A 25404-nucleotide genomic window follows, 5' to 3' on the forward strand; every position below is an offset into this window, starting at 1 on the left:
GCACTGAAAGAGTACACTAACTTGTGAATAGCAATCCAAAACCTTTTACAGTAAGCTATTTTTAATAAAGTTAATAAAGTGATGAAAACTGACCAACTTCGTGAAACTGTTAAACTTCTGGCAGTTATGAATAAACAGGCAAGATAATACATGGATGGGCTACGTGTGTTTCCATGTCGCGTAATTCATTATATCAAGCAGGCAAGCGAGTTCTGTTTGCGTTGTACTTTTTGTCCCTTAGCAGCCTACGTACTGTGACGCCATAAATAAACAAGATGGCTGCTTCCACTGGCATTAGCAAAGGTGCTGCGCTCAGTAAAGCAGATTATCTTAAACGTTATTTATCAAATGATGAAGCCGATAAAAAATCTAAAGAAAAGAAGGTTAAGAAGAAGCGACCAAAACCTTCTGGAAAAGGGTAAGTGTGACCGAACACACTCCACAGAAATGCAGAATTTAATTCGCAACAATCATTGAACATAATGCAATTATGACTGACTGATTCTCAAAGAACATACACAGTTGCTTACAAACAGTATTTTAAAAATTGGCAATAAGCAGCCAATTGAAAATTTCTTAAGCAGCTGATTTCTGAGTTTAATTCATAATAAACTAATGTTACAGGATGAAAATTGTGGATGATGATATTGACTGGAGGCAACTGGCGGCTCGCGAAGAAGAAAATAAAGAAGATGAAGAAGAAGATGAGGCGCCTGTGGTGTGTACAACTACCTTACCTTAGTGTGAACCTACCTTTTTGGATGTAACATTCCGTGACTCATTCAAAGCTAAATCCATTTATGAAAAATGGCCGTCGTTGTTTTAACAAGTGGTTGATGTCCTGAGACCAGTGTTGTTGTTTTGTATTATTTACTTAGGACCACTTTCTCAGCCAATCTAGTTTTTTATACCCATGCAAACTAATTTTACCTTAATTCTGAAAAGTAAAAATGTTATACCATAAAGGAAATGTGCTTTTTATTATCATCACTAATAAAACCATAGTAATATGAAATATGTATTTCTTGTAAAGTGTAGGGATGTAATCCTTGGCAAATTCCCTTCATCGGCCATATCCGATCATGGCCTTCTAATCATCTCCATCTATTGAATTGGCTCTATCACTGTCTTTCCACTCCACCTATAGCTGGTATATAGTGAGCGCACTTGCACTGTTTCCGTGTGGCTGCTGTCGCATCATCAAAGTGGATTCTGCACACTGGTGGTGGTGTGGAGAGACCCCCCATGATTGTAAAGTGCTTTGGGTGTATGGCCGTACACAAAAAATGCGCTATATGAATACACATTACATTACATAACAGACTTGCCAGATTTTTCCATCAAAACTAACCCAATGCCTTAAAAATATCTAAAAATAAAAAATAACCCCAGATTTTACAAATCTGAAGTAAACATCTATGAAACTAATCAACTTGTAAATCGGTGGACTTTCTTCTGTAGATTTAATAACTTTTGCAGTCCTGTCAATCATTTGTCACAGAAACAGCATCACAATGTGTTGCACACTCCTCCAGGGCACCCTTCTTTTTAGCCTACTTGGTATCTTAATCCTAGCACCATTTTTATCATTTGTAAAATATAAACTTGGTAAAGTAAATTATTGTTTCAGTCAAACCATATAAATATAAGAGATGCAATATGTCAAACCTTTAACCTGCAGAATAAAAAAAGAACCTCAGTGTGGTTAAATGTAACCAAATTCTGTGGGAAAACCATGAACTTGGCAACTCTGTGAAACGGACTACCAAAAATGTATCAGAAAATTTTAAATCATACAAAGTCTTTTATGGTAACTTTTGACATCTTGTTGCGGGGTTGTTCTGATTGCGTCATAAAATGTTTTAGTTTAAGGACATCATCCATTAAACATCAGGATGTACCTGACAGGATGTACTGTCAAAACAGGTTTACTTGTTTTGGGTTTTGAACATGTTTTGCAGCAGTGTTAAATGTCTCCTTTTCTTTTTTTAAGGTCGCAGAAGTGATTGATGAACGCCCTGATGAGATTAAGCAGTTTGAGGCGTTCAAAACCAGCAAGTGGAGAGTGATGGGTGGTAAGACGTGTATAAGTTTCTACTCTGTAATGTTTTTATGAATTGTCGTGTTTGAATATTTGGGTCTATAAAGGATGACACTTCTGAGAAACTTATGGCAAAACCTAGAAATGAATGATTTAACCTATTGGAAGTCAAACTTGGTATGCTCCATAAGATGATGGACATATGCAATTTAATTTTAATGGAACAAAATATTTATATACAAAAACATTTTGTATATAAATAACATTTATATACAAAAACATTTTCTCAAGCTGGGGTTTGACTATTACTGGGGTCCGTTCTATGTACCTCGATTTAATTATCTAAGATGATTTGGATATGTTTTTTTTGCAATTAAATACATTTAACGGCACATTCTGATTTACAACAAATTAGGTAAATAGCACAATTTTTTTGTCTTGAGGTTTAAAATCTCTAATTGTCCCTCATATATAAATTTGTAGCAACAGGGGAAGATCTTCAGGAAACTGAGGACTCTACATTCAATAGAAGGTAACTTTCCTCTTTTATTCCTATTTTAATTTTTTTTTTTTTTTTGTTGTGTGGATCGTGCAATGAATATTCTTTTTTCTTTTAAGCTCAGACACTGATAAAGGTCATAGACTGCGACATGATTCACCAGAGGGATCTCCTGTCCGAAAAGTGCGTCACGATTCCCCTGACCTCTCACCCAAAAGGGCTCGCCACGACTCTCCTGACCTTTCACCTCCAAAAAGAGGTCGTCACGACTCCCCTGACCTCTCACCTCAAAGACACAAAACAGAGAACAAAAACAGGCGGCACGACTCCTTGTCACCTTCTCCTCCAAGACTAAGCCACAAAAGCTCACCCTCCAGAACTCAAAGGCATCATGACAAAGGTACAAACATCCATCCATCCGTCCATAAAAAAACATTTACACTATGAATCTGATCCAAATTGTTATACCAATCTCTTCTTTCAGGGTCCACACATAGAAAAAAGATGAAAGGCTCTTCTTCAGGTGATCTTTCGCCGCCCAGGAGACGAGACCTGACGGGCAAAGGCTCAGACTCAGATCAGTCCCCACCGCGCAGGCGTCCTCATGGGCGACGAGATTTAGACTCCGATCTATCTCCACCCAGAAAGAGGGGCCAGGGTGGTGGAGGTTCAGATTCAGATCTCTCACCTCCCAGGAAGAGGGCACAGGGGGGACGGGGATCAGATTCAGATCTGTCTCCACCACGGAGGACACGCTCTCCTGATGGACAAGCTGTAAGTTCAGGCTTATGTTCCAATATCTTTTATATCACTAGCTACATTTCCATTCACCTATTTTTATACAAATTTTGGATATCTGGATAAAAAATCGATTTATAGATACGCCAAGATGCACATAAATGAAAAAATAAGTAGGTCAAACTTTTTATTCAATAAGAAAAGGTGTGCATAATCTACGATGGAAACACTTTTACTGAACAAATTCCAGTATGTGCATTTAAAGTCATGTGATTTTGTTATAAGAGGTGTGGTGATAAAAATGTTTGAATGGACAAACCAGCACGCTGAGCACACTGTTAAACATCTGAAATATTGTTTTGGTTATTCTAAAACGCAGTAACCATTTCAGTATTAGTGTTATTATATTATTAATGACCTTCAGAACTGTCAAGAGCATCTGCTGTCTGTATCTCATGGCTTCAAATGCCACCACGCGTTCATTGCTCGTCGGCATTTGTCTTCTGGGGTGCAAGTAGTTTATTAAATGAAGAAAAGATTCACTGCAGCAAATTCCGTTTTTACTGTTGATATTTGGCGCCAATTTATCAGGAAGTGATGATTTTTTTCTATTTGACTTATTGGATGAACACGCTGCTTTATTCAAATGTCTTTCATGCAATATTCCAGTTTTGCGCATAAATTTTATTTGTGTTTTGAATGGAAACATAGCTAGTGGTAATACCTGTTTTTTAAATATTAAAAATAAATCTAAATTAAAATGCTGAAATGCATAAAAAAAAAATACAATGTACTTACTGTGTTCATAATGTATTTGAGAACACTTGTGGTGCTCTTGAGTTGGCATAGGGGTTGGGTTATGGACAGGTTTGCTGGTATGGGTAGGTTTAAAGGTGGGTTAAGGTGTAAGGGATGGTCAACAGTGTATTTACAAATGTAATTACAGAAGTTAATTAAAGATTTTTTTACAGAATTACACAATATATACATGTATTTACACAATAAGTACATTGTAAAAAACTATTAATTCCTGTGTAAGTACATAATAGTTAAGGCCACTTAATACAAAGTGGGACCCAGTTTTAATATATTTAAATAATTTTTTCTGATATTCACTGATGCAATTATGTTAGTCCATAATTGTTTGACCCTTTTTTTCCACACTCTTTCTGACTTTTAAAATTGTATCTTTTTTGCTTTGTCTTTTCAAATAATGCCTTCTTTGTGCATTAAAGTCCCTTTGCAGTCATCACTTTTACACATGAAAAAGCATCTTTGAATGAAACCTAAAATTGGTCATTTAGTAATTTCTTATCTATGAATATGGATATGAACTGAAGTAGTAAATGCTACACTATCATCAGAGTTTTGAGTTTGACATTGTTCAAATTAAAAAAGTTCAAATTAGAGTGTTCAAACAATATTCCCTTATAATCCCAAAAATATGTAGTTCATGACATTTACACTTTGTTAAAATAAGAGCATTTACGAGTGTATAGAACGCTGCACAGAGTAAAACTTTGGCATAATGAGCAAAATGACTTAACAGAAAGTGGAGATAATGATATGAAAGTCCTACCACACAAGCTATTGTTTGTTTTAGTTGTTTTGTTTTCTGGCTAAATCACATTTTAGATCATCCAATATTGTTCTTTCAGTAATTTCTAAAAACATTTTCATAAAATGGTTTCAAGAATTCATTTAATGATCTTCTAATGGGCTGTTTTGTAACATCATAAACCCTAAAAAACAAAAAAATAAAAAGAATACATTTCTGAAAGTCTGTGGCTGAATTATCCATTCATTGTAGTTCTTGAAGAGATTTTTTGAAAAGGAAATATCTCAACACAACACACTGACTAACATTCAAAAAGAGAGAAAAAAAATCATTAGGACCCCTTTTAAATATTCAGAATATTTTTGTATGCACACTCTGAGATCACCGTTGTTATGTTGTTGTAATGAAGATGTTGACATTTTTTATTGTCTTTCTTTTTGCTTTCAGGCTCCTCGAATGCTGTCTGGTGGTGCTGCAGGTCTCGTCTCTGTGGACATTTTAAGGAAAGAACAGGAAGAAATTCGTAGAAGGGAAAAGCGCAACCAGCCTCTAGAAGGTCACTCGAAAAGCACCATTTTTATTGTGTATTAAATAGCATCACATCGCATTAACAATGGGGTTTTATTTTGCTCTGCCAGAGGCATCCAGAAATGCAGAGACAATATTTCGAGACAAGTCCGGTCGGAAACGTAACCTTGAGTCAGAAAAGGCTGAGCTTAGTCAGAAAGCTTCAGAGAAGGCTGAGAAGGATGAAAAATATGCACAGTGGGGAAAAGGGTGAGCTCCATTTAGTGATCTTCAAATGCAGATTTTTTTTACAGATATTGTGATTTGTTGTTACCATCTTTGACCCCTGTACTGTCCTTTTTCAGTCTCGCTCAGGGTGAAATGCAGGAGCAGAATGTGATCGATGCCATACGGGAAGCCGAGAAGCCATTAGCGAGACACATTGACGATGAAGACCTCGATCGCATGCTAAGAGAGCAAGAGAGAGAAGGAGACCCAATGGCGGCAATGCTTCGCAAGAAGAAAGACAAAACTGCTAAATTAAAAGGAGTCAAAGGTAAAATAGTGGAATCATGTCTTCAAGGAACAATCTTTTTTTTTTGGCTCATTTCATAAATTGTTCTCAGGGTCTGGCGAGAGCTCTTTCATTTTAGCATAAATAACTGAATCGGATTAGACCATTAGCATCTTGCTTGTATTTAAAAAAAAAAAAAAGAGTTTTTTTCCTATTTTTTCCTAAATGTTTTTATTTAAAGCTTCACACTTCTGTGGTCACATTGTGCACTAATACTAAAGGAAAATTAAAAGCTGCAGGCTTTGGCTAGGAACTGCTGTGCTGTACCCATGCTGTTGTCTAGTTGTATTTTCAGGCACTGCGTGATATAATTGTGCTTGCTGTAGCCATAGTACAGCTACAAAGTTCATTGATTATTAAGCCAAGAATGAGAGTATACTTCCTAGCCATGTCAATCTAGAAAATAGCTACTTTTCATTTTCCATCGGTCTTAGTACATGATGTAACTACAGAAGATCAAGCTTTAAATGTGAAAATTGTCCAAAAAATGTTTGTTTGGGTGAGATGCTTATGGTCTAATCCGATTTATTTATCTATGCTAAGCTAAGCTATGCTTAAAGTGTTGCCGCCAGACCTGGGGCCTCATGTATCAACACTGCGTACGCACAAAAACTACCCCAGGTTTCACGCTCAGAATCCCTCACGTTTAGATTTACTAACGATGAACTGAACGTGGGAATGTGCGCAGCTCCACGCCAGCTTTATGGCTGGTGTACGCACATTTTTTGTGCGTGTCTGTTTTATTTCCATTGGCGACTCCTAGAGGTAGTTGTGTTAAATTCCTCTCTACAAAGTGTCTGAGCCTTGCAATGGCAGCTGTATGAGACGGGTTCATCTAGCAGGTATACAAGGTTTCCATACCATACATTTGACCAGCTAAACATTAAAGCACAATTTGCAGCGGTCGCCTGTTTTCCCAATGTAATCTGAGCTATCTACTGCACGCACATTGCTATAAAGACACTATCTGAAGATGAATTTGCATACGTGAATCAGAAACATTTCCATTCAATAAATGTGCAAATAAAATATGATGCACAAACTTATTGATGATTCCTACTTGTCTTTCTCATGATAAATAGTAGGCAAAATCTGATATGTAGCGGGGGAAAAAAGAAGAAAGAGTTCATCAGACGCTGGATTCGAACCGAGTTCATGCTCGCGTCTTACAAGTTGCGCCACTGAGACTGTTAAGAGTACAGCAACATTTTACACCTATAAATCACACTTTCTTTTTTAATTCACTCAGTGCGATGTTCAGACCCAACTGTGTTAACCTCATCAGCTAAACTCTCCTACTCTATTTTTTTCTTTTGTTGTTTATTCCGGAGAACAAACTTGCAAATAACACCGCTTTTCTCCGGTCTACCTCCGAAAGCAGCACCTCCAATTCACATTCTGTTCAAAGTTTCTCTTTTTGCTTGCTTTTGCCATTGCTTTTTCGTTTGGTTTTGCCAAAGTAGAGTCATTAGCATATTCATACGGGGGAGGAGGCAGGGAGGAGTTTTGTGCTCGTGCATGTTGCGCTGTTTTACGTTCATTCGGATGTACAAAAGAATATGCGTGAGATTCGGTGTACGCAGTGTTTCATACATCTGAATTTTTTTCTGCGTACGCACATTTACAGCTTTGTGCGTACGCAATGTTTTAGTAAGATTTCCACGCAAGTCTTCGTACATGAGGCCCCTGGAGATCGGCTGAACGGATTCCAAAATGGTTAAATTTAGGGTTTAACTCAGTAGGTGACCTGTAACATGAGCCTTTTTCCAAAAAAAGTGGAGTGTTCCTGTAATTACTTGTAGTGATCCTTGCTTCTAATTGTTAGTGTTGATGTTTTGTTTGGTTGATAACGTTTTTAACAAAGCCAAGTAAAAATAATTATCCTCATCATTTACATTACATTTTTTTTTTTCCACAGAAAAACCTCGTTACAAGGGTCCACCCCCACCTCCAAACCGTTTTAACATTATGCCAGGGTATCGGTGGGATGGAGTTGATAGGTAAGAGGTTTAGATGGTTGAATTGCAGCTGGTTTAGACATTCTTGTACATCATGTTAACTTGTAACGTTCTTGTCGGCATGTTAACTTCAGAATGACTTTTTTATATGATGCTTTAGGTCCAACGGTTTTGAGCAGAAGCGATACTCCAGAATGGCCGATAACAAAGCTGTCCAAGAGATGGCGTACAAGTGGAGTGTTGAAGACATGTAGATATTCCTAAAGATGCAGATTTGTGTACAGAGAATTTAAATGCTGACATTCGTACGGTTCCCGCTGCACCTGCTCATGCTGCAAAGTGGAAGTTGTTTGTGTGCCATCAAAAACTGGGACGTTAGATCAAAAAGCAACATTTTGTTCAAGTTTATCAATCCTACAAGAAACATACCTTCCTTATTAAATGCTACTTTTTTAACAAATCTTTTTTTGTCTTAAATATCTTCTGTCATTTCAATTCAAAAGTTATTTAGGGTGTAGTTCAGTACTCTTGATCTATTATATACATCATATTTTTTTTCAGTTAGAACATGAATGATTCATAAAATGTCAGTCAAAACAGCAGTAGGAATTCCTCTAAAGATCTGCTGTAAGCTTACCAAGCTGTAATGAGCAACAATGCTTCAATTCTGTCATATTTTGGTTTCACCTAGTGACTTTGTGTCAGGTTTTTGGTTTGCTTAAATGGCTTTGGTCATTTGGTCATGGCTTTTGGTGTAAGATTCATATTTGAGTCTTTTTTTTTTTTTTTTTTTTCCTGAACACACCAATGTTTAGATTTCAGTGATCACTCTTACACAAATGAATTGTGCTAAAAGAGCAATGGCACATGCCAAGTGTAAACACTGTTAATTAACCAGTTTTGGCAAAATAGAATATTTGAAATCAATGGAAAATTTTTTATTTTTTTTTTACAAAATACATTTATTTACTGTCACTTAATTGAATACACCCTTGTTGAATAAAGTATTAAAGATATAAAATACAAGCAAGAATACTTTTTACATATATTGTAAAATAAAAAAAAATGTCTTGATCTCTAATGTACTAGAGGAAATATACTACAGTAATTTAAAAGGTAAATGTAGTGTTACCCATACTACAGTTAGGTGTATTATAGTATATAGTATTTAAAACTTTTTGTTAATAAATGCTAAAACATTGCTTTAACTATAGTAAACTGATAAACTGCTGAATGCATAATAACGACTACAGCAAATTCCTGAATTGTCGTACTATATACTTTACATTTAGAATATTTAGTTTAGTAGCTGCTAATTAGATTTTTGTTGTTTTTTTTTTTGTATCAGAGCAACTATATAATTACCCAAAACAGATTAATTCAAGTACTATTATTTGCTATAAATGACTATAATGTTTGTACATGTGGGAATATATGAAAGCAAGTGTTTCTAATGTAAAAACATGATTTAAAGACATTTTAAAAAAGATTATTTACATATAAATTCACTTGATACTCTCTGGTCTTCATCCGTCAGCGACAGCAGTGTCTTTGATTCGCGCAGGTTCTGGACGCGCGTGCACACACACATCCCAGCCTGGAAAAGCCTCCTGCTGTACAGTCCTGTATTCAGCTCTACAAGAACGCAGGTTACGTTTTATTAACGATATTTTACTTTCATATTTCGAGTAAAACTTAAGTTCGAGTTCAGTGTACACTTGCCTCAGTGAAGTGTTAATTGCCAGGTTGTCAGGATGCGGTAAGACCTGATTTCTCCTCACATAGACTCTCTTGGGTGCAGGAAAGTCCTGCTGGTACAGAGAACATCTCTGCTCTTTGCCAGTCTTGTTTTCTCTGGCAGGAAACTTTCCATAGCACACTCCTGGAGCGCCATCTGGGCTGTAGGAAGGGTAATCCTCCCTGTTTGATGTAACGAAGCTCCTGTCGCCTGTAATTATGTTGAAAGAGCTCACGTCTGCTTCATAGAAGTTCCAAAATCAATTAAAAAGGTTTACAGAATACGGTTTATAGCTTTTAATTAACACTTTGAAAGTTTTACCAAATTACAAAGGTTTACACACATCTACAGAGTGTGTTGTCTAATTAGAACTTAATTCTAATTAGGTAAAGTCGAGTTTTCAGCATAACAAATCCAGTCCTCATATCTCACAAAGCATTGTAATATGTTGTATTTTGTTTTTAGGTGATAGCTATTTCTTATTATTATGATTGGGGAAAACAGCAAACTTGCAAAAGCCAGAAAAAGGGCAAAACAAATGTTACAGCAGGGGTCACCAACCTCTTTGAAACTGAAAGCTACTTCTTGGGTAGATAAATTTAAAGGGCTACCAGTTTGGTACACACTTCTTAAATAACAAATTTCCTCAATTTACTTTTAATTATATGTTATTATTAATAATTAATGATACTCATCTATGTAAAGACACTGATCATGTTAATGATTTTTCACAATAGTTGTCAATAACGATATAACGAGGTAGGAAACAGATAAATATCAATATGCTTCATTTGTCTGAAATGGTTTTTTTAAGTTTGTCATATATCGTATAACTTAATGTCATTTTCAGTTTTACACCAATGTAGGTGTGATTTAAAAAGAATAGCTACAAAATATTAGATGCAGCTTACTGATAGGTGATGCTTTAGTGAGCTATTTTTAGAAAAGGCAGAGCAACTCATGTGATCCTTGAACCATGTTGGTGACCCCTGTGGTACAGTATACAGTGGTTGACACTTCAAAATGACTAACGTTTTTAGATGTAACAGCAGTTTGCAACAATGGTGGTAGAGGACAAAAAGGCACATGAATGCGAATGAACAGAAATATACAGCAGCTGTAAATACCCTTCTACTTGTTAATGATTAAATAATGAAACAAAGCATTATAATTCCTCCATAAATAAAAAGAAAACTTGTTAACAAACTCTATTATCGTTGTAAACGTGTTAAGTGCAAGGAGGATTCATTTTGGAAATTAAAACTTAAGAAATAAAAGACAACTAAAATGAAACTACAAACATACATGGCCTACATAAATAACTAAAGCTGTGTTTAGCCTAAATAGAGAGAGACGTACTATGTTTGCTATTTGAAAGTGACTAAGACAGTCAATAAATAAATAATGAACTTTTTCATTTATGTTTTCTTTTTTGTTGTTGTTGTTGATTATATTTTACTTTGTTATTTATGCCTTAAAGGGCCATGAAACCCCCTCGTTTCAGCAGGGTGTTTTCACACCTCCACTTTGGAAAAAGTCAGAAAAGTGGGCGTGTCCAGCTCTGTTTAGGGGGGAGTGTCGGAGGAACTAAAGTGGGAGGGTGTGGGAGTGTCTATTTGGGCACGCGCGAGTTTCAGTCAAAATACACACACAGGAGAAAGAGATGGTGTTTAACCTACATGGACATCTGTAGTGGAATTATTTGCCAAATTATTAACTGGTGGACTTTAACTGCAGTTTGGCTCTTTCATTCAGGGAATTCATTCATGTCCCTCGCGACAAACACGATATTTGATTCGAGGATCTGCTCTAAGCGTGTATTTTTCATGCAATGTTTGATACCGCACGGCGAATGACAGAAAAAAAACTCCGCATTTCCCGGAAACTTAGACGCACACGGCAGGTAACGTCAGAAAGCCGCGTGTGTTATTCCGGTCACAAAATGAGGTGCTAACATGTTTGCCCTCAGTGCAATAGTTAACTTAATTCGATACGAACAAACTGAATAAACAAAGAGCACTGGTCGCTCACTTACCAAATCTGTAGAGACAGAACAATCACCAGCAACTAGAGCCGCGTCTGAAGAGAAGACTACATCCGGAATCCGGATCTCAGCGTTTGCAGATGAGAACAGCTCTCAGGTAAACAATAATCCCCCTTAGACACGTAAGTTATTGTTGTCGCGCGTCGCGTACACTGTTAATCCACACGTGAGTCTGAGCTCTCACAGAGAGAAAATGAAAACGAAACTTAACTGCAGCAAAATTTAAAAGCAACACTTCACGCTTGTTTTGCCAACACAACGTGGCGTCTCTGTGGTGTAAAGACGGTGACACTAATGAATATTAATGAAGTTGCACAATAGAGCGCGCTGATTGGTTTGAACCAAGGCTTACTCATGCATTAATGCATCACACTGTAAGACGTAATAAGGCACACTCTGGCACAGACGCCCAGTCTGCACGCTGGAATACACGCTATTATGTCATGACCGTGACGCAGCTTCAAAAATTCGTTTCAAACAGGAAGTACGAATTTGCTTGAAATAACGCAAAAACAACCAATTTACACTTTTTAGTGAAATATAGGTGTCCTAATAGTGTTTTTAGCAGTGTGGGACACATATACGACTGTCAATAGCTCAAAAAATGTGTTTTGGTGTTTCGTGACCCTTTAATTATTGTACATAAATGATAAATGTAATAGGCCTTAATAATTATTTATTTAAAGCTATAACCAGCGAAACACAGAGAAACAGTCCAGCACATGGTCTAAAGGGCTCTGAAGTTGAATGCTACTTCATCAAAAGCATAAAAATAAATTGACCTACCTCAAGCAGATCACTAAAATTATAATAAAAATGATTTTGCTGAAGGGCATAAATTAACTCTTGCAAGTTTATTTTTAATAATATAGTTTCAGTTCAAAACATCAATGTTCTTCTTTAAATTATTGTTTTGTTTTTGTTTTTAAAAACTGTGTCTTTATGCTATTTAAGGTACTAATGTAGCGTTTAAATTGTATACATGTAATTTTTAATCTTCACCTGGGGTACTGCAAGTGACAGCTCTGTAACATTTTTTTTTTCTGAGAGCTGTTCTAATTGGTACAAATGTATTTATTTTTCCAAATTTCAATGATTTCCATACCATGAAGAGTTAGGTTGCACTGTTGGATCTTTTTTGGTTCCATTTTTGGGCAGATTTTTGGTCCAAATTCAGCTTCTGTTGTGGTTACCATCTTTTCCCGCTTGTCAGGGTAGAGGAGCAAGCCTGAAGAGAAGATATGTCAGCTTTTGTTGTTTCTCCTGTTTATTTGCCTAGCATCTGAACACTATATGCAATGTTCTGAAGAAACAAGTCACATATCTGTGGAAACTTTGAGGTAAAAAGCAAAAAAAAGTCTCATTGTTCAGCTGGTTACCTGCCAATGAAGGAAGTTCTCCCAGCATCGGGAAAGCTTGTGGGGGTTTCGATGTCATTTCACCATTTTTGTGGAGCAGTAAATCTACTCTATGTCGATGACTGAATGGGACTCGTAGAGATGGTTTCTGCCGCTTTGAGAATGCCTTCACATGAGTGGTCATTTTTGAGTTACTGTTGAGACTAAAAATATTCAATCTATTTAAACATTGCAAAATATATAAAAAGTAAATATATTAAACGAAAAAAAGTGCTTTATTTTTAAATCAAACTCTTTTAGTCTTGCTTTAATTGCACATATTTGTTTACTGTGACTGATTGATTTTAAGCCCAGGTTTTAAAACAGTGTATGCTAGTGCACTATATTAACCGATTTCAAAATGATTAGATAATAGTGATTTGAGACTCACCTCAAGCATTTCACGTTTTTTCCCTGTAAATCTGCTTCCAGTTCAGGTAGCTGCTGATTTTTGTCACATTCTTGCAGCGTAGTGGCAGTTTGGAAAGCGCTGTTATACTCAGTTAGTGGTGGTTTCCATGGCTGCTCTATTCTTTATTGAAAGCCTGACGGGTGATGGAGTCGGCTTAAGAACAATGAGTGTTCTGTAATAAATACCTCAGAGCGATGTGACGCTGTGCTTGTGCTCAGCATGAGATTCTTAGTTTAATCTTGCCTAAATAAACCCTGGTAGTTTCTGTGTTTTTATATTTGTGCTTCAATCTGCTCAATTTCCCAACTGATGAAACAAATGTATTAATTATGTGTAACCATAGGAAGGTTCTGTTTGTTGGAATAATGTCTTTGAAAGTTTTAAAATACAGAAAACGAGGTAATCCCAAACTGTTAGTTAAAAGTTTTTTTTTTTTTTTTTTACATCATACATATGTTTTATTTTTAAATAACCATGGACCTACATTCTGAAAACCTGGTCAGTATATTGGTCAGCAAGTGTGCTTTATTCATGATAAAGTACAAAATGTCTCTTAATGGACATGTATTCATTTATTTTTCTTCGGCTTAGTCCCTTTATTCATCAGGGGTCACCACAGCGGAATGAACCGCCAACTTATCCAGCATATGTTTACACAGCAGATACCCTTCCAGCTGCAATACTCAGAAATTCTTTGATACATTCTGCAAACTACTGCCAATTCAGTTTATTCAATTCACCTTTACCACATGTCTTTGGACTTGTGGGGGAAACCGGAGCACCCGGAAGAAACCAACGCAAACATGGGTAGAACATGCAAACTGCACATAGAAATGTCAACTGACACAACCGGGAATTGAACCAGTGACCTTCTTGCTGTTATGTGATAGTGTTAACCACGGAGCCACTTTGTCGCCCTACTTAAAAAACACCCTTAGCAAACAAAACACAACAAAAAAATCAATACAACAAATAAATATTTTTATTGTGTGCCATTTCATAAAATGCCAAAAGGTACTTGATGTGTGCTATTTTAGGAATAGTTTACTCTTTTTTTTTTTTTACCTTTTTGCAGTGATCCCTACCTTTTTCCAGGAATCCCCTATTAATGTTCAATATCCTTTACAACCCCTCACTGTTTTAAAGCCTTAAAGCAGACAAAAATGTAAAAATCGGTATAAATTCAGGTTAATAAATGCAATAAGAAGGTCGCTGGTTTGAGCTTCAGCTGGGTCAGTTGGCATTTCTGTGTGGAGTTTGCATGTTCATGTTGCATGCTATAGGTAAATTGGGTGAGCTAAATTGCCCGTGATGGGTTGCAGCTGGAAGGGTGTACGATGCGAGAAACATATGCTGGATAAGTTGGTGGTTCCTTCCGCTGTAGCAACCCCTAATTAATAGGGAGTAAGCCAAGAAGAAAATGAATAAAAGAACAAAATCCAATAATTGTATGAAGATTAGAATAATTATATAAACAATAATGACCAGATTTTTTGGTTAGTTGACTCAGAAATCACTTTTTACCATGTCTACACTATGTTTTGTAATAGTGCATTATGCATACTGTATATATATATATATATATATATATATATATATATATATATATATATAAAGCCCAGCGTAACTTTTGCTTTTGTCCAATCCGGTCTATGGTCTGATCAAAAACTGCATTATGAATGAAAATATAAATCCACTTTCTGACAATAGGTAGTACTTAAAGAAAGACAGAAATGCTGGAGGAAATCTGTTAAATCCTCAAAGGTAATTTCCTCAGCTTTTTCAAATAGCTACATTTAAATAAAGATGATTAAATTGTAACTGTAAAGTAGGGATGCACCGATACCAGTATCGAGTATCGGGTCAATACTTGGCTAAAATACTCGTACTTATATCGTACTTGAAATGCCGATACCACACACCGATACCACTCAACAGTCATCACTACGTGAATGTGATTTGTTTTCCTACCTGACTTCAATGTCGTAATGTATTAATTAATGCATTATATATTAATAGCTTAGTCCTTATAAACAATCCATTTAAAATACATTATTATCAAATCGACACTGAAGTATAAACCAAATATGCAATATGATCCTGTGAGAGTATTTGTAGCAGTATGTCAAGATAAAGTCGCTTAAAACATCTTAATATTTTAGAGAAAGTAGTCAAAGTTTGCATAATTATTAACTATTGATATCCAACTGTTAGCCAACCATTATGTAGCCTACTTTTTGATTACTTGATCCACAGATTAATGGCAGGACTCGAAAATATAACTGCACATAACAGTGTTTCATGCGTCCCTAATATGCAATGTCAAGAGAGTGACACTATAAGGTAATGTACACTGCACACACTTGATTATGTAATGAAGTCGTGGATGCGTGTCAGTGCGTCCTTTAAAAGTCCATGCTTAATCGGTAATCGATAAGGTCTATAGATATACACACAGCAAAAAAATGAGTGTACATTTAACTCAATTTGAGTTTAATTTAACACTCCTTGGGTGTACATATGACTCCCTCCATTTTGGAGTTAAAATAACACTTTCTAAAGTGTAAAATTTGTACATTACTCAAAGAGTTTATTTTAACACCATAAGAGTTTATTCTAACATCAAACCGGAGTGGTTGTTACCCTCCAAAGTGTTAATATGTAAAATTTGTACATTACTCAGTGTTCATTTTAACACCGTTAGAGTTTATTCTAACATCAAACTAGAGTGTTTGCTACCCTTCAAAGTGTTAATATATAAAATGTGTACATTACTCAGTGTTCATTTTAACACTGTAAGAGTTTATTTTTACATCAAACTGGAGTGCGTGGTACCCTTCAAAGTGTCAATATATAACCTTTATTTCCTAATTATCAATTGGTGGGTGTGAAAGATAACAGTGATCAAATATGTTGAAAATTGTTTATTAAAATGTTCATTAAACTTTTTAGAAATATTTTCAATACATTCAACTTCAATGTTTTTTAACAAACTTTAGAAAATCTGTTTCCACAAGTGCAAGAAAATAGAATTAACACCTGCGCAATAAAAAAGACCATTGTTTACATTGTTAAAACTCCTTGTTTTGCAAGTCATAGAAATATCATATAACTCATTTTGTAACTCATAGAAATATCATAACTCGTTTTTTGTAACTCATAGAAATATCATATAACTTGTTGTTTTGTAACTCATAGAAAACTCATAAACCTGAGGTTACCTGAAACAACATATACTTATTTCATAAAGTGCAAACATGAAAGTGTCCATAGAAGCAACTAAGCTCATTTCTGCCACAAAAAAAGGAACAAGCTAAAAACTCACAATTCTGACTTCAATATAAAATCTGTAAATACATTCAGCTTATGTGCTAAACAATCAGAAATTAGTGCAAGCTAATTAAATATTTTTGTGCACAAAACAATGCACTGGAACAATGTACAAATATGGTTCTTCAAATCCATATGATGCCTGTAAGTCAAATGGTCTGAAAAAAGGAAGATCCTCAACTCTTGAAAAACCAAAAGTGTTATTTTCTCTTACATGGTATGCATGAAGATGCTCAACAAATCCAAGCGTTTCAAAGTCTTTAGTTACCAAAAGGTTTTGGTCCTCTATGAGAATAATTTCACATATTTTACTGAAAATTGGTAAGTCCTTCTACATTTTACTGAACACCAGTAGATCATGACGATATTCCGTTCCTGAATATTTCAGCCATGAAGTTACTGTGATCTCACGGTCCAAAAAATGTGGATACATTTTAAGAATAATGTCACGATATGGCAAATCATCAAGGTCTAGAGTTTTTAAAGGTCCATATTCAACATTTTTAACGGGTAAACTTTCCCAATGATACGCAATTGCATATTGGTATTTTCTAGCTAAAGACTTGAAGTTTTTAAAATTTTTATACTGTTTTTAAAAAACTTGTTTCGCTTCACAACGCATCGACCATACATGTACTAATGGACCAATTTTGCGTATACAATGTGGAAAATGTAGCATAAAATGATGCTTGGGAATCAAAGACTTTTGTGGATATAGCTCTTTAAAAAGACTATGATGTTCTAAAATTAGATGTTTCAGATAGTAGGTCATGCCTTCTGTTATCACAGGAGAAAACACTATGTTGATGATCTGTAACAACAATAGTAATAAACGCCAGTAATTATTTTCCTCTTCAATGAGGTCTCCAAATATCAGAGGAATGTTCCGTATTAAACAGAATGTCTAGATTTAATCTAGTGGGTCGGTTTTTTCTTTCAAGAAAGCCATAATTGAAAGAATAGATTCTGTTACATACGTCTTGTCTTGTATAATGCCAGAAAGATAATCAAGAAGTAACTTCATTTCATACTGACCAACACCCTCGAGGATGTCGTGCATTATATCAGGGGAGTAGTTGTCACAAATATGAAAGTATTTTAAGTCATTAAATAGACATGTACGCTTAACCCCAAAAGATGAAGTAATGCTAGGGTCAGCTACCAAATCTGCATAGTGCTGTTCTTGTAACGCTTTGTTTCTTAATGTAATATTAGTGTCGTCTTCACTGAAAACAGACTGAGATGTTTTTTTGTCTACTAAACAGAACCGACAAAAGTAAAGGGCACTAAAAGATTCCATAAAACCAAGAATTGTGTGCATTCCCAAGTTGTCGCCAGTAACCTGTGCAATAGTGCCAAACAAGGGATCTTTGGAAAAAGGAACTGGAATGCCAGAACTTTCAAGGACTTTTAAATCTTCAACAAGGGGCCGCAAAATTGCATCAAATCCATAGTTCTTAATATCCTGTGCATAGAATAATGACAATAAATGTATGTTCATTAAACTTGAATTCATTTTGGGTGGAAAGTTCCTTAGAATAAAGTAAATTACTCCAATTTTATGAATGCCTTGCTTCGAGCCCAGCGGATTAGCAGATTCAAAATCATCATAGTATAACTGTATCTGAAGTGCATTTTTATGTTTACTGTAAAGTGGGTGTTTTAAAATAATCCCCATCACAAAAATCTTTATAGACAGATGTACTCGCACTTGGACTTGTCATATGTTTACATATATCCGAATTCCTAAATATAAACTGCAATGTGTTCAGAAGGGGAATGTAAATGAACTTGTCGGTTACAGGAACTTGATCATAAGTCCTTGTCACTCGATTCAATCTACTGTCAAATCGTACACCTAGCTTTATCTCAGTAGGATCGACAACAGCCCATTTGTCTTTGAAATATTTTTTCCATTTGTGTTCTGTTTAGATTTGTGAATGGATTATTCAGACTACTAAAACAGTCATCTACCTGGGATGCTGTTGCAAAATCCTTTGCTGGAAGTAAATTCATTACTTTACTTTTAATATCAGAATGTATTTCATGGACCAGTTCCTCCATGTCCGATATTACAGAAGTTACAACACTGGTTGCTACTCCACTATTTTGCAATCTAGCAACAATAGATGCACACATTTCTTGAGTGTCAATCACCCTCCTTTTATCACCGAGTGGTGTCTCAGGTTGTTGTTCATTATGATTATTTAAATGTGACGGTTTAGTATCTTCAGTCTGATTTTCAGTCTCTGCTTGGTCTAGAAATTCATGTCTATGAACACTACTCAAGTGTTTTCGAAATCCGGCATAAGTCATGAAGCTATGCTTGCAATTGTTCTGTGCACATTTCAAGTTCAATTTTTTCCCAGGATAATAAGCATGAATGAGTTTTAGATGACGAATGAGGTCATTAATTGTTAAAATGTACCGCTTTACAAGCAAAACAGCGGAACATTTTCAGTCAGTCAAGAGAGCTAATTCAGAAGTTTGGCTCGTAGGTCCTTTACCCTTGGGGTTTCACGAACTGTGCCACAGCCAATCTTGTAGATTGTTGTCTGAACAAATGTAAACATTGCATTTAAGGAGTGGGGGTATGACACACTAAAAACAAAATACGCTTTAAACAGTTCGTCAAAAGCAGAAAGGGATGGCTTTGCCTGACATGGTAGAAGTTTTCCATCCAGAACAATGTAGAACTCATGAATGGCATTCTTTGCAGAGCCAACTGCAAGGAGATGTGGTTGCAGGCCTTCAGTCTTCTCAACATATTCAGTTAGACTGCAACAAGCCTGAAACAGGTGAAAAACAGATTTTCTTACAAACAAGTAACCTACAATACAGCTCACTAATGTTTCCATGCAAACCTTGTGAAACTGCACAACATGATCCATTGCCTCCTTAATGCTGATCTTTGTTGAATTGTTTCTACCACCTGCTGAAGGTGGCAAAAGGAAAGCCAGTAGTAAAAGACAGGACATGTCACTGTCCCATCCTGCAAGCAATAACAAAGAGAGCATGTAGATCAACAACAAATACAATAACCAAAAACTTACAAATAACAAACCATTTAATACCTTGCCATTCACATTCCAGGTTCTGTCCAGTGCCAGCTGCAAGCAGGCTGTTTAGGTACAAGTTTGAATTAAGCGTTTTCGCCTCTGCGATGATCTTTGGCTTGAAAGTGTCCCATTGTTCTAGTAGTCTGGAAGCGGTTTCAGTTCCAAATTTGATGTCAAAGTCTTGAAGAACCTGTAAAACAATTACAAACATAAAAAAATTCACACCATGCTTTTTGCATATTACCTAATTTTATCTCAACAAAATACTATTATCTGTCTCTTTCTCTTACCAATCCCTTTGTGTCGAGAAATCTTGGAAAAACTGAAAGAGCTGTGCTGGACTTCTCTGCATCATGAATAAGCTGCTGTCTGTGCTTGAATGTTAATTTCATCTTCTCAAAAATCTGGTCCTTGTCAGCACAATGACTCATAAATGATATGGCTTCTTTGCATTGGTCGCCATCGAGCTGCTTTTCCAAATAGTTCCAGTTGGCTCTGTTAGCTGTTGGTCCTCCGTTGCCTTCATCATCCGATGCTGCACTTGACCTGGCATTTCTTGTGCTCTGGCTTTTGCTTCGGCGTGAAACTGTTTTCAGACGCCATGAAATGTATCCTTGATTGCTCTTGGGGTCATAGAAATGTTCCTTAAATAAAAACAAAATGACTGCTGATAAGATCAAATGCAAACATTTAAAATTTCTGATCATGTCACTACACTAGACTAAAAAAATACTGATGAAGAATACAACAAAATTTATTCAATTCAATTAGGGGAACTAGAAATGTGACATGGTTCCACAAAATCTAAAATATGTTTCTATAAGGTACAGTAGAATAATAATAAGTTTTAAATTCTTACATATCCAGTTCTTGAGTATGGATCCTTCAGTGATGGGCAAAGAGTTACAATTCCCAAGGCACAGCGTGTTTTTGTTTCTTTGGAAGGGACACGACTATAAGAGCAAGAAAAATAAGTTAAAACACTAAAACAGTTTGATTACAAAAATTGTATCAATGATTGTTAGATTGAAACCTACCCTTCTTTTTCAGTTATGTATGCAACAACGATGTTGACTAACTGTCGCCGGGTTGAATCTGTGAGTTTTCCATGTTCATTATATTCGGCCAAAACGGCAAGTCCACCTGCCTTTTCTTTCAAAATTTCACTGACAAACTACAATAAAAACAAAGTAATAAAATGTCCGCATAATAAAAAAATGTGAAAAAAACTTCCAAACACTTGAACTAGTACATCATGAAATTTAAAAATTACCTGCTTAGCCTCAAAAGCTTCATCAAAACGAGGTCTCTTCATGCTTGGCCCAGCACGGTCATCAGTTTCAGGGTGGTTTGGGGTGAGAACTAGTGTGTCTGAGTGGGAGCTACAAGAATCGAGACTGTGCATTCTGAAAGTAATAATAATAATAATAATATTAAAAAGCATGTTATATGTACTGCATTCTAGTGATGTGCCAAGCAATTTTAAAATTAGATTTGCCCTAAGCCAAACTTCTTAATGTTTAACATCACAAAACCAAAAGGTATGTCAGAGATTTTCAGCATACAACTTTGCATCACATAAAACATGGAATTGGTCTTTCAAACTTGCGAATATAGTAGGCTATCAGTTGTTTTTGACTCAAGAGAGAGCAAAAACAGTATTTAAGATGCTGCTCGCTCCCTCAGTCACAAGTGCAGTCGCCAGTTCACTTACAAAACTGATGAAATAAGGCTTCACAATGTAGGAAAAACCCAGAAGATTAATTTGAAAAAGATACATTAATTTGATTTTAGTAATAGGATTTACTTTTAAATATTAAATTTAGTAGTACATTTCAGTCATGAATGGTTGAATAACTAAGCATTTACACATTTTTAGATAAAACAATTTCACAATTTAAGCACAAGTTATCTGACATATCGTTTTAATGGAACTGTAGCTTGTCGCCACATATGAGGCCAGTTTAAATAATTATAACAGGGCTCGAAATTGCGACCATTTTGGTCGCATATGCGGCCTAAATTTTATCTATGCAACCTTAAAATATATTTGGGAGGATTTCTACGAGTGCTTAAAATTGTTGTGTGCGACCAGTTTTTACTGCAAAATGTTCACCACATGCGCGGATTCGGGAGACATTCACGCAGAATGCATCTTTAAGCTCTTTGTCTGCACTTGAAACGCAGCACACAGAAATGGTTTAAAACAATTGTCATGTCAACTTGCTGCAGTAAACATAGCCAAGTCCGTAATGCTTGCCCCACCTTAACGCTCTTCTTATTGGCCCACCACTGCTCTAGCACAATGCGAATGATTGGTTAATATCAGCTGTCAATCACTCAGTCAGCGCCATGCCTTCTGGCGTCAGATGAGAGAGCTACTACCGTGAAAAACTATAAAGCGCTGAAGATGAGAATGAAGATAACACTGGCAGATTTTGTTTTAGAAACCATGGCATCTAAAGTTATAAATGACACATCTTACTAGTGACTATGTGCTGAATGTTAATCCACCATCTACACTTTTCCAAGAGTAGAAGACTTCCATTGGCTTCAAGTCCGCTATGAAAAGTCTGTGGGATGGAGTTTTCAGGTAACTGTTTGCCACATCTAGCACGACAGCTTCTGTTTAATCCTTCATATAAATCGCCAGATAGCTGCCCCTTGCATGGCGGACAGCATATGTCAAATTTAACACCACGTACACCATCGCAAACGGGCTTGCACTGATATAAACTGCAGGGCCAGTGATCGCTCCGTGTATGCTTTTGGTCACTCAGTTATGTTATAAAAATGTATTTTCTTGTGATAACTGGATTTCGTTGAGACATATTTTCCTTACGCTTGCATATTTATTAATTTTTTTTTTTTGCTTGTTAGTTTGATTAGTGTTGATTTCAAATGCAATAAATATGTTTGTAAAAAACTTGTAGTAACGGTGCTCATAATTGGTGGGTGCGACTAAATTTTGGCTGATGCGCCTAAATTAGTAGCACCGGTGCGACCAAGCAAAAAGGTTAATTTCGAGCCCTGTTATAAAGTTAGAAAAAAAGGCAAACAGATGTGGTTTATTAAACATTGAATGCATGGGACCAGAAAGCCCTGCATACAGAAACTTGCCTGAATCTTGGTCAATGACTCTCCAAAGTATATCACGCGATCTCTTCTCCAGCACGTCAGTGAAAACATCTTCATCTACCTCCACACCGGTGTCATCTTGCAGAACCAGATCCTTTTGCTCGATGGAAAATTTCTTCTTGACTTGACGTATTAAAAGAAATAACATTAATTGAAAAAAGACATTCCACCTGCAGCAAGTCAAAACAAAAATGGAGTCAATAATTTAAGAACTTACCTTCTTTTATTAGACTGCTGTAATCAACTTCATCTACCTTAATCACCTTTTTTTTGCCTCCATAAATGACTTTGAAGAGCATTGTAGCTAAAGAAAAAAAAACAAGTTTTCGTTTGATTAGGCTTACAGTGTGATTCAAAAGAACACATATTGATAAACCGGTGTTGTGCCGAAATCTGTGACTTGTTGAAAACTGTGACCCGGGTGTGACGTTTAGTAAAATTTTCACTCGGCAAAGTGCATGACGTTCATGCATGTGACTGTGAAAGCGCAGACAAAAAAATTGAGCAAATAGCGTCGAGCGGTGCTGTAAAAAATGTTTCAAATCCTGGGATTCAGAAAACAGGTTCATGGAAGAATTTTAATGTAGTCGTGATATTTTGTTGTTGTCTGCAGGTAGACTGCTAAAACTAAACATTTAGTTGTGAGATTGAGTTGGAAAAAAAAACAGTTCATTACAAAAGCTAATTACTGAGTGTCACATTTTGTATTAGTAAAATGAATCACCTTTTTAATGACATTCTAATCAATTGACATCCAACTGTATAAAGATATCTGGTCATCAATGTTTTAGAAAACAAATAAATTTGACACAAAATGTCAATTTATTAAACATTATAGTAAGTTTATACAGGGAAAACACTTCTATCTTAATCCTACCTGTATCACATGTAATTTGAACTCAGTAATTGGCATTTGTAATGAACTATAGGATTTTTTCGACTCATGTTTAGTTATAGCAATCTACCAGCAGACAACAACAAAATATCACGACATTAAAGTTCTTCCATAAACCCGTTTTCTGAATCCCAGAATTTAAAATATCCTTTACAGCACAGCTCGATGCTATTTGCTTGGTTTAGACGTCTGCGCGTTCACAGTCACGTGCATAAGACAAGCACGTTCCCGAGTGAAAATGTTACTGAAGAGCGCGACCTTGTCAAAATTTTCGACGAGTCACATATTTCATCATAACGCCGGACATCACTAACTTAACGTTATATGGGTTATTCAGTTGAACGGATCGTTAGAGAAAAGGAAAAAAGCTGTAATTCGCCGTTTAAAACGAAGTGCGACCAAAGTGTAACATTAAAGGACGCGCATTTTCAAAATGCAGCTGCCTCAGGGGCAGTCAACGGCGGGAAACCCCGCAGTGATAGTCACAAACTAATTTTTAAAACACATAACGTTAAATATTTCGTCGCGAGAGGATTAAAACTGTATTAATCTGAAATCATAGCCATTTAACTTATCTTTTCGATATGTTTAGGGTCCACGTGCGAAATAAGCCAATGGCCTTACAACATGCTCAAATGAATTAACGTTAGCTTCGACGCCGTGCGACACTTCTCACAAACATTTACAAATATTTAAACTATTTGCTAAATGTAATTATAACGTTAGAGTATTTAATATCGTTGTATCAAACATTTCTTTAGAAAAAACAGCTAAAACTTACCACTGAACTCGGAGCCTCCAAGCCAACCTCCGTGGGATCTCCAACTGAAAAGACAGCGGCGGAGCTGAGCCTCGTGGGAAATTGTGATGACCGATTCGCGAACGAATCATTCAATTTACCTGGATCGTCCTAGTGAATCAGTTCACCATGTCCAACTGAATCGTTTGAAACTGTTCACAGTCTCCATTAATCACTAATCGCAAATTACTTCAAAATCCTTGCTTTTTAACCGTGCCTGGCACTTTCTCTGATTAAAAAATAAATAAGTTAAATTATTTAGTTACTCGAACAGCGTATGAACGTGCTTCACTTCATCGGCTTAAAAAATCCTAAAGAAACAGGTTCTCGTTCAGTGTACTGATGGTTCTAAAACAGCTGCAACGGTTCTCGAACCTCGTTCTCGAGTTAAGAACCGGTTGCAGCTGTTTTGGATCACAAGTACACTGAACCGAGAGCTACGTGAACGAAATGCGGTTTCTTTCGGACCCGTCCGCTTTAAGAACCTAAGAGCTAAAACTGTGCGCATGCGTGAAGTGCTGTGACTCCTGAAGCGGCCGAACACATTCAAGCTCATGACCGTTGTCTGAACCAAACTAATTATTTGGACTATTTTGGGCTAATGCTATTATCATCTTATGAAACATTGATTTATTAAAATAAGATTATTTAATAACAATTTAATATTATTAGAATATGCATGTGCATATAGTTCACTGCTTCTGGTGAGAATTAATT

The 25404-nt window shown here is 36.1% G+C and overlaps 3 protein-coding genes across 3 annotated transcripts; 1 reads left to right on the forward strand and 2 right to left on the reverse strand.

Annotated features, from left to right (window-relative positions):
• Nucleotides 1-256: 256 nt before the first annotated feature.
• On the forward strand, nucleotides 257-8335 carry bud13 (BUD13 homolog). Its single transcript, NM_001386240.1, is given in 11 exon segments — nucleotides 257-418; nucleotides 625-718; nucleotides 1994-2075; nucleotides 2525-2573; nucleotides 2660-2940; nucleotides 3025-3314; nucleotides 5284-5392; nucleotides 5475-5613; nucleotides 5709-5899; nucleotides 7836-7917; nucleotides 8036-8335. Coding segments are annotated over 11 exon segments (1554 nt in total). The 5' UTR covers nucleotides 257-275; the 3' UTR covers nucleotides 8130-8335.
• On the reverse strand, nucleotides 5388-13562 carry si:dkeyp-69c1.9. The gene is made up of 5 exons (XM_701295.9): nucleotides 13446-13562; nucleotides 13037-13218; nucleotides 12763-12885; nucleotides 9598-9823; nucleotides 5388-9510 (listed from the first exon to the last, which is right to left on the reverse strand). The coding sequence occupies exons 2-5, from the start codon at nucleotides 13197-13199 to the stop codon at nucleotides 9402-9404; spliced, it is 621 nt and encodes a 206-aa protein (XP_706387.4). The 5' UTR covers nucleotides 13200-13218; nucleotides 13446-13562; the 3' UTR covers nucleotides 5388-9401.
• Nucleotides 13563-16377: 2815 nt separating this feature from the next.
• LOC108190676 (uncharacterized) lies at nucleotides 16378-24726 on the reverse strand. The gene is made up of 10 exons (XM_073935344.1): nucleotides 24670-24726; nucleotides 23211-23297; nucleotides 22976-23116; nucleotides 21129-21261; nucleotides 20893-21029; nucleotides 20715-20808; nucleotides 20146-20499; nucleotides 19871-20045; nucleotides 19661-19788; nucleotides 16378-19585 (listed from the first exon to the last, which is right to left on the reverse strand). The coding sequence occupies exons 4-10, from the start codon at nucleotides 21258-21260 to the stop codon at nucleotides 19271-19273; spliced, it is 1335 nt and encodes a 444-aa protein (XP_073791445.1). The 5' UTR covers nucleotide 21261; nucleotides 22976-23116; nucleotides 23211-23297; nucleotides 24670-24726; the 3' UTR covers nucleotides 16378-19270.
• Nucleotides 24727-25404: the final 678 nt, after the last annotated feature.

Source organism: Danio rerio, chromosome 21, assembly GCF_049306965.1.
Source record: "Danio rerio strain Tuebingen ecotype United States chromosome 21, GRCz12tu, whole genome shotgun sequence".
Classification (NCBI taxonomy): domain Eukaryota; kingdom Metazoa; phylum Chordata; class Actinopteri; order Cypriniformes; family Danionidae; genus Danio; species Danio rerio.